Source organism: Rhagoletis zephyria, unplaced genomic scaffold, assembly GCF_001687245.7.
Source record: "Rhagoletis zephyria isolate East Lansing unplaced genomic scaffold, Rhagoletis_zephyria_1.1 Rzeph_scaffold_07733, whole genome shotgun sequence".
NCBI classification, from domain to species: domain Eukaryota; kingdom Metazoa; phylum Arthropoda; class Insecta; order Diptera; family Tephritidae; genus Rhagoletis; species Rhagoletis zephyria.
In genome coordinates this window covers 17,546-27,808 of record NW_016164815.1, presented here as the reverse complement: position 1 = coordinate 27,808, position 10,263 = coordinate 17,546, and the positions used below count along the sequence as shown (strand labels likewise).

Sequence of the window (10,263 nt, the reverse complement as noted above, 5' to 3'; positions counted from 1 at the left end):
TTTTTGCTGCATGGCGTTATAGCATTTTAAATATCCAAATACAGCGCCAATCGATGAGAAGTTCAACTTTTTAGCATTCCACGTTTTACTGATTAATTATAAATTTCTATATGTACGCCATTTTAGTTGTTTAATATAAATATTCGTTTCTAATTAAGGTTTCATTCAGATTTCAACAAAAAAAAAAATGTTAGTACTCGAATTACATTATTAAAAATGGCAATAAAACTGATAGACGTTGAATACGTTAGTTTCGTAAAAAGAATTTAATTCAATATTTTAGAAATCGTTAAGTTAATATAAAAAGGCGCTAACTCATATAGTCGCTGAATCGCAAAAAAGCCGTAACTGAGTAAAATTTTTTATTGCTTAAAATGATGTGGGGACTTATAATTCGATGGAATGCATCATAAACAATCAAAGAGCGAATTTTGAATTTTTACTTAGTTACGGCATTTTGTATGTCAGCGACAATATGATTTAGGGCCTTTCTATATTAAGGTAACGAAATACACCGTTATCTATTTTATTAATGTACAAGTTTGTACGTACTTTTTAGCATTATATTGCATTCTTTTCGATTTATGTTGCAAGCCAATGTAGTGTTTTTGTATGTATGTATGTGAATAAATCGCTAGTTATCTCCACAAACCTATTTGCTTACGATCGAAATGATAAAATACTAATTAATTACGAAAATAAAGCTACACATATATGTACATACGTACATACATGCCGGGTTTCGAATTATGGTATAAATACGAATAAAAGTAAAAAGAAACACAAAAGCGGCTTATCTTTTAATGCGAGTAGCTAATTATAAACAAAATCTAATTTTTTAGCGTTGAACTTTTATTGAAATTTTAATTCACTCCAATATTTTACTGAAAATATTAAATTTAAGCAGGAGCGGATCCAGAAAAAAACATTTCCGGGGGAAGGGCGGGTGGGGGTCAGGAAAATTATTACTTATATTATATTAAGTATATTTATTTTATACATTAGTTTTAAATTAAAGATAAAATCCTGCTTGGTTTCTTTAGGTTGGTCAAGTCGCATGAATGAACAAAATCGCTTCAGTCTTAAGAGTATTTAACGTAGAAACAGGCAGAGAAGGACATTGCTTCACGTGGCGTTTTCAATTGACGTCAAGGAACGAAGTGTATGGAAAAAAAGATATATATATTTTTTTTTAAATAAGCAAATGCTTGTATTGAACAAACCCAAAATTTCGGGTCACCCAATTCTTATTTTAAAATGCTTTTTAGAAATACAGCGAGGATTTTAAACCAACCATAAAAAACTCGAATCCCACTTATTTTGAAATATAATTTCAGTTGCTAAAACACGTACTTTTATGCTGCCTATAACTAGCAAACTTTATCTGTTTGTTTTCCCTTTTCTTTTCTTCCATGTCATCTCACATCTACTACAATCAACTTTCTTTGCGTATATATGTACGCACGTGTGCATATTGCACTCTCTCATCCTGCAGCCCGAACGCATTCGTCAACGTGACAGTCGCAACAAGAACGCACTGCACTATTGTGCCGCACAGAACGCAGAAACACGTGAACTCGTGGCGGCTGCCAGCATCGCCGTCGCAGCTCCAGATTTACTGGAGTCTGCCGACGAGGATGGCTTTACGCCGCTTCACTTGGCTGTTATTCAGGGCAACTTGGCGATGGTCAATTTGCTGCTAGCGAATAAAGCCGACGTGAATGCGGTGGATAACGAGGGCCATTCTGTGGTACACTGGGCGACGGGTAAGTACATGTGTCCAAACGCTAATGTATATGTCAATGATGTGACAATGACACATTTAACACCAACACTGTGTGGGATGTGTTGAGAAAATTTCACACTACATTGCACATTCCCACACTCTCCTTTATATCGTTACAGTTTGCGGTGAAGTTGAAGCTTTACGTTTGGTGTTGGCGGCTGGTGCGAATATTGCGATTCCTGACTTGAATGGTGGTACGCCGCTTCATTATGCGGCGCAGATGTGTGGCGCCAATGTTGACAACAAAGTGGGTCAGGCTAATGCCACTAAGCTGGCTCTGGAAATACTCGGAATTCTGCTGTCACACCCGCATGCCAGCGTTGACGTACAGGACAAGGATGGCAGACAGCCATTGCTATGGGCTGCCTCAGCGGGGTCAGCGAATGCAGTCATTGCCCTGGTGAAGGCAGGCGCGCGTGTGGAAAGCGCTGATAAGTGGGTTTCTATTCATAAACTAAGAAAAAATTGAAGCTTATTTCGCGCCTAATACGATTTATCTTTCTTTAGGGATGGGTTAACGGCGCTGCACTGTGCAGCATCACGTGGGCACACGGAGTGCATTGATACGCTGATAAGTCTGTGTGGTGCACCCACAGATCTAATTGACTCGAATGGCTGTACAGCACTGCACTACGCGGTGACACTGGGGCATGCGGATGCTACCGCGCGGCTGCTGGATTTTGAAGCCGATCCGAATCGTCAGGACCGAAAAGGCCGCACACCAGCGCACTGTGGCTGCTCGAAGGGACAATTTGAGACAGTTAAACTGCTGAAGGAGCGTGGCGCTAATTTGTGGCTGCGAAATGCTAAGGGCGACTTGCCGGTGCACGAGGCCTGCTCATCGGGCAGGCGTGAGTTAGTCGAGTGGCTCTTGGAACAGCGACCCAAGCAAGTCAACACTACAAGCAATGATGGTCGCAGTCTTTTGCATATTGCTTCGCTCAACGACTACACGGATGTGTGCAAAACACTGATAGACTATGGTGGAGACATCAACGCCATCTATCGCAATAGTAAAGGTGTAGTTTTCACGCCACTCGACTGTGCATTGCAAAAAGGCCATCGCTCTACGGCCAAATTTTTGCAATCGCATGGTGGCTTGCCAGCCAGTAAACTCCGTTTGGCTGCGCGTCGAACCAATCCATTTCAGGAGGTCAGCACAGATATGGTGCGTCCGCTGCGGTATGTAGAGAAAGAGGAGCTGCATGACCTGCAAAGTTCCAAGAAGTACGTCGTCTACTCGAAGCACTCGGACTCGGATGGTGGCGGCGGTGAGGGCGACAGCAACTGTAGCTGCCATGAGCGGACATATCGCAGAGAGCAAAAGTTCGCACATACCTGTCGCCGGCATCAGCACAGTCGTCGACAGGCACGCCGTCGCACAAGCAGCTGTGGGGAGCCAAAAGAAGGGCCGGCGCATGAAAGAAGCGAAACTGATATTTGCCGTTCGAAGAGCAACATCGAGATAAGACGCCGCAAATCGCGTGAACGTTACGTGAGCTCGAGCGAATGGGAGGACAGAGATGAGGTGGAGAATGAAGATGATGAAGATTCTTGCGAAAATTGCTGTTATCACAAGCGGCAGAAGCAGCGTGTTATACGTAAAAAAGCCATATCGAGGCGTAGGTCTAAGGATAGAGAGAGTCATGAGCGCAGCAGTGAAAAAGATTCCTCGCCGGAAAAACATAAAGTAAGAGAGGTGGAGGTGGTCCGTGAGAACGGGGAGAATGCGAAGGAGGCAATGCCTAAGCCAGAAGGTGGTGAGGAGGAGCACGCAAGAAACTCAAGCCGGCCGCAATCAACCACTACTCTTGCAACAACAGACACAATTGGTATCGCAGGAAAGGAATCTACTTTTATTAAGCCTGCAAAGCAGAATGATACATATGTGGGAGAACATTCAATAGAATTAACGGATGAGGAAGGAAAACCAGCAGCAGAATTAATAACCACGCAGGTCGATGTCCATCAAGAGGGGGATGCAACTGCTGCAGAACAGGCTGAAGAATCGGGAGAGAGATCAGAACCAGTGGATGTTAAACAGGAGCAAGAAGATTTGAGTAAATTGACAGACGAAATGAAAAAAGAAGTAGACCAGGTCATGAAAATAGCTGCGCTTGCACTCGAAAGCGATGCAAAGAATGGAACAAACAGAAACGGAACGACCGAGAATGATGCAGAGAAAGGGGCAGAAGATAAGAAAGAGTTAGCAGCATCAGCGAATAATGCGGCCGCAGCTGACATTAAAATTGATGCGCCCACGAAAGATAAAGAAGAAGAATCCACACAAACTGTACCTAATGTAACAGAAACTCCAGCAACGCCAATTCCAACACCATTGCCAAGTCCCTCGCCAGCAGCAGTTGATGAAGCAGCTGCTTCCACGGTGCCATCCAATGCAACAGCGCAGATCGGAGAACAGCTAGCTTCCACAACTCAAGAGACAACAACTGAAACCTCATCTGCCATTCCAATTACCAATCTAGTTGGCGCTTCAGACGCTACAAATGCAGCAACCGACTCTCAAGCACCGGCTGATACAGCCGCTGTTGGGAAAGCCGAAGGCGCTGAAACTTCCAATGCCGAGACTCCAAGCGCAGCACCTGCTGAGGCAGCGGTGGGTGCAGACCAGGCTCCACTTCCGCCTACAGCTACTACTTCCAATCAAGAAGAACCACAACAACCCCAAGTACAAGCACAAAAGCCGCGAGAGAAAGAAACACGCCGCTCCTTCACTCTCTTGCCGTCCGACTCCGCCGAAGATGACACAGCCGAAGAAGTAGTACGCAAATCAAGCTTCCAGATTTTAAAAAGCGATGACTCCGCCTGCGAAGGTGGAAGCGGTGCCGCAAGTGGCAGCGCTCACCACGAGGAACTCGAATTAAGCGATTCGCAAGTTTTTAAAATTGTTTCAGGTCCGCAAACGAGTTTGGGAGAACCATTTGCCGATATGGAAGCAAGCTCCGCTGATGATGAGCATAAAATTATATCAGGCGACTACGAAGATGAAGATCACCTAGACAATGAAGACGACAAAGAGAAGCCTAGAAAAAATGGTGTTGGCTTGCGCAATCGACATGGTGTTGGTAACGTTGACAGCTCCTTGCCCGCCAGCGCTGTGCTCGGCGTCTATGACTATAGCAATGGACGCAAGCGCCGGCTTAAGAAGCGCGTCAGGAGTGGGTCTAAAACGCGCAGTCACTGGAAGAGTAAAATGGATGATGACGATGGAGATGCACAACTACCTGGTAGCAGCTACGCACAAGGCGGACAATCAAGCAAGGATCATGACTCAGGCTTCGAACCAAGTCCACGTGCGATGAAGAGCAAAATACCGACGCCGCGAAATATTTACACCGCACATGTGCCACGTCGACACATCTACGCCACGCTCGACGGCCGCTCGTGCAGCAGTCGGTTGGAGGGTCGCAAACCCGGCGATCGAGGTGCATGCGACATGTCAGCGGTGACGAGATCCATACAACGCAACATCAGGAGGTAAGTGAAATTAATGATAACTCAGCAGATGAGCGCGTAGCAATGTTTACGATTATGTGGGTGGTGATGGTGCTGATGCTGATGGACTATAAAAATTTAGTTTCAACCAAATTAAGCAATGCAAGGAATGTTTCGCTTACAGCAATGTCCGTGGGTGAATTTGTGTCCAGCCACTCGTACGCGGCACAGGCATGCGAGAGGGGCCAGTATTTTGTAATTGAGTACTCGAAGAAACACTTGTAGCAGAGTGGTGCTGGTAGGCAATAACTTTCGTTACATTTCCTTAATTTATGAGCTGATGTAAATTTTCGCCCAGCCATGGGGGTCTGGCCCTGCAACTAAATATATGTATGTGTAAATTACCACCGACATTCCTTCCAGGCATAAGCCCGTCACTGAGTTTTTCAATCAGTTTGGCATAGCAGGTGCGCTCCTCCAGATGCCATTTGTAATGGCAGATGCATGTTTGTATGCCTCTTATAATAAAGTCAACACCTTCACTCGCCCCTAACTTCAGTTAAGTGCCGCCACCGAATGCCATTTTTATGACGGTGTGTAAGATTTATTCAGAAATTCTGTGTAGCTGATAGCCGCTGGGGCGAAATGCATACACACACACACACAAATACACTCAAATAGTTAGACAATATTTTAGCGTAAATTTGTTAAATAATTCTCCTTCTGCTGGGCACTGGTACTGCTTCCGGCTACAAAATGTGGCTGGTAAGATGCCTGTAAATATGTATGCATGTACTTGGCTTCTAAGCTACGTTAAACTGGTTATCTGTTGCAGGTTCGCTTTCAACGTTGGATGTGGACATTTTTTAAGTAAATTTTCTTAAAATTAAATGAGCTGCCAGCATATTTCATTTTTTATTGTCCGTATTTATTTACCGTTGTTCATCACTTGGTGGCACCCGATTGCTTAAATGAACGGATAACCCAAATTTACCAGGTTGCTGGTCGCTTAACTTCCCGCGGAGGTTTTGTTGATTGTTAGTTGAGAATCTAAGTAACTTTTGATGTGGTAAGGTAAAGTGTAAGCGCTGTCGATATAATAAAAATTCGTAGAGTTAAGAAAATCGCAATTTTTCCCAGCGAGTTTTTAACACGCTATAACGACAGGTGAGCAAATATTTTTGCAGTCGCCACTCGGCAAACATTTGTAGGTATTTGAGTTTTTGTTTATATTCACCATTTAAAAAAACATCAAAACCTGTTTCTTTTTACAAATGTAGAGATTTTACATATTAAAATACCTAAACGTAGCCGCTTTTTCCTGCATGTGGCAACACTGCACTAAAACAAAATTCATTCGGTTTTAATGGAATTTCCTTGCTTGCTCGTGCGTTACAGAATTTTCGAGAATTTGAGTATCTAAGGCATTTTTGCCAGATAAGCAGATAAGGATGTGCTTTTTTACGTTGAGTTAGAAAGTTGCTTTACATACGGTACGCTCCACCTTAATAGATACATTTCTTTAAAAAGCTGGGCTAATATTCTTTTTTGCAGGAAGCTCCATTCTAATCTAATTTTTAAGAGTGATCGAGTTTTAAGAAAAGTGTTGAAAACGAAAGAACTACCTTGCATACTTTTTTTCGTCTTTTTATTAGAAAATACGAAAGAAGCTTTACAAACTGTGTCACTTGAATAGCTGTATGTAGGCGTAATACACTCATTGCGTATGCAGCCCAGTTAATAAAACTGCATTCCGAATTTTTGAGGTATTCAAAGGACATCTCCAAATATCACAGAGAAAAATTGAGTCAAGCCCGGAAAAATTCAGAACTTCATAGATCCAGGAATGTTCTTACGATCTACTTACTGGGGGAAAAAATAAAAAAAAAAAGTGAAAATATAGCCGCAATTGAATTGCCAACATTTAGCGAGTGGCGTAACGAACAAAACTAATGAGGTACAACGAAATTCGCCAACGTTCATAGCTACTTACTAGCTCTGTTGTTGGTTTTACATAAAAATGTTTCATTAAGTGAGCCTAGCTCAAAAATAGGAAGCAGAGAAGTAGCGAATCGAAGGCGGCTTATATTTATGTATATATATAAATGGCACCAAAACATAAAACACACACGGAAATTAGAGAAGATCCGTTGTGAGCTCAGATTCACATTGTACCAACATTTAATTTAATTAACCCTCTCACACCCAAATTTTTGATGTTGCCCATAAAATTAGACACGCCTAAGAAATGCGCAACAAAAATATCCATCCTCTTGAAATTTTGAATTATTGCGTTTTTTAACCTGTGCAATTTAAAAGGCGCTGGAACTAAAACAATATATGATAACCAGTGAAATAAAAATTTTGTTTTAATGAACGAAAATGCATGCGGATAATTGAGGTACTAAAAACAGTTACATATTTTTGAATATGACAAGTTAAAAATCAAGGCTTTTTTCTGGAATTACAAAGGCTCAGACGGCACTTTGTGCAGTACGCTTGAGTTTTGGAGTTGGATCCTGGTAGTTTACATCACCAGTGCTGTATGTTGTCATATCGAAGTCATCCTCGCCATCAGTTTCAAGATCAGAGTCAATTTAACTTATCCATTGCGTCAATTTCATCACTAACAAGAAACAATGTAAGATAACATACATTGTAAAAAAGATTAAAACACTATGCTAAAAAAATTATACACAGAAAAGTATTGCACAAAAAAAAAATCACCTGGCTGCCCAGGACCACCTACAGACTGCCTCACAATTTTTACGCAAATATCACTATTAAATCCACTTTTGAAAATCACCTTCGACACTAGTCGAAATAGAACATCCTTTTATACTCACTGATAATTTTTTCCACTCGCTGCGACTACAAATAATTTTTATTTTGATTTTAGAAAATACACTTTTTCGTGAATAACAAAAAGACATCTTTACTGTGTGAATTTCTATTTTAAACAGATTGATCTGCAAACTGGGGCTTGTTACAGCAACGAAAAATATAATGGGTCATTCATACACAGTTTTGCTTTTAGGGGAAAAATCTAAAGGCGGCCTTGGTTGTTAGAGGGTTAAGGATTCTGAATAACTCAGTGAGAGGGGAGACCAGTATGTTTGCATGTATGTATATAAACAAAAATATTAATTGGACCAAAAAGTAATGGGTAGGCACTGTGGCCAATGGNCTTTGAAGTGCCATCTAATTAGAACTTAAGAAAGTTCAATTACATGGCAGTTGAGAAGTGCATGTGCAAGAATTTCCTAAATTGCATAAAGGAAATTTTTGCACATGCAGCAGTACATAGCATGTATTTAGGCGCCTGGTGTTAGCAGACGCGCCTAAACAGATTCATTATACCGAAAAGCAGATTACGAATGACTCTAAACGACATTTTCACAAAAGCCCATCAATAAATGTACAGCGTTATTGGGCTTTCGCACGAGGCGATTTTTCAGGCCACTTTTGCGTTCAACTTACGCAGGGTTGCACGAAAAAAAAAATTGAATGGTTAAAAATATCAAAATATAAAAAATTATCAAAATATTCGCCATAAAAAGGCATTTGCATTGTTCAACTTTGCATTCTACTTTTGGTTGAACGGCCTTTCAACTAATCGCTTTCAACAAAGTTGGTCGCCAGCCACCATTTGGCCATTCAACTTTTTTTTCGTGCAACCCTGCATAAGTTGAACGCAAAATCGCCTCGTGCGAACACCTTTTTAGTATTATGGGCTTGAATTTTCTACGCCTAACATATCTCGGAAAATGGTGGTGAATTTCTTAAAGCAATTCATTCCACATTCTTAAAAGGAGGAAAATTTTGATTCCACTCCATCATTGGGAAGAAACTTTGGCGCTCCGAGGCGCGAGTTCGTTATTTTGAAAAAATTTACATTACATTACGTGATAACCAGTGCTGTTATTTTTGTACTTTTTAAGCTAGATTTAGCTCTTTATTTTTCTATTTAGCTCCGAAAATTGGGCTTTAGCTCCTAGCTCTTTTCAAAATTATATAGAAATTTTTTAGCTCCAAAAAGTTTTATTTGTAATATAGTAAAATTAAAAATCTGTAATTTCATTGTGCAAGTGTTGACTAAAAGTTATTTTGCTTTGGCGATTTTAGGCTATTTTCGATACCTTCATGTTATTCTATATCGATTATTTAATACGTAGAAAAGTTCCATATCTGATGCATATAGCGCGTAAGCTTATGGAAATGGGCAAGTAAGTCGACAACGCACGCAGGAGCAAACAAACTATAACCGGGCAGTAGTTCGAGCTCCGATAAGCTCACACGGTGTATTCTCTCTCAGGCAGCCACGATAGAAAAGGAAAGCCAAAACTTAAGCGTTGATAAAATAACAAATTTCGAAATGCACTGGAAAAACATACGTATTTGTATCAACGCGAAAACACAGACTCCACCATTAACTCTTGGATCTAGGTTAAAGAATTCAAATATTAATTAGAAGGAAATCCTTCTTCTGAACGCGTGGATTTTATTTTTACCTTATTAATATTGCCTTAAGCAGAGAAGGAAATAAAACTTGTCGGACAAATTTTGCAGGAAAATGATTCGTAACCCGAATTTTTACGGTCAATACAAATATCCTAAATTACAGATTTCAACATGCATTTTTAGTTTTAAGTGTTATAAGTGCCGTAGCAATGAATTGAAAATATATGCTTATATAATATATAATTTTGGTTTTAAAAGTTTTTTTTTTAACCTTATAAAATTCTTGGTATTTATTAAAATTGCAATTAAAATTGGAAGAACAACTTTACGTCAATAAATGCTTAACTTAAACAAAAAAAAAATTAGCTGCAATTAATATTATTTATGATACATTTATTCCCACTGTGCGACGGTTGCCGCAACACGAATTTCAAAGGACAGCAATGCCACTCGAGGCAGCTCAATCAAGTTAGCGGCGCTAAAATGAAAAAATGAAGAAAAAATTTGTTCGTATTATTGTGCTCATTGTGTGCTATTTTCGGCCACTTTTCGTTTTTTTT

General features: G+C 40.6%; 1 protein-coding gene across 1 annotated transcript in view; it reads left to right on the top strand.

Annotated features, from left to right (window-relative positions):
- Nucleotides 1–1,495: 1,495 nt before the first annotated feature.
- The window catches only part of LOC108374456 (ankyrin repeat domain-containing protein 24), a gene marked incomplete at both ends in the record, with an annotated part of 26,309 nt that continues 17,541 nt past the window's right edge, over nucleotides 1,496–10,263 (top strand). Inside the window, 3 exons of the mRNA XM_017630434.1 lie at nucleotides 1,496–1,766; nucleotides 1,906–2,221; nucleotides 2,294–5,284. Of these exons, the coding sequence (XP_017485923.1) occupies nucleotides 1,496–1,766; nucleotides 1,906–2,221; nucleotides 2,294–5,284 (3,578 nt within the window). The remainder of the gene's footprint in view (nucleotides 1,767–1,905; nucleotides 2,222–2,293; nucleotides 5,285–10,263) is intronic.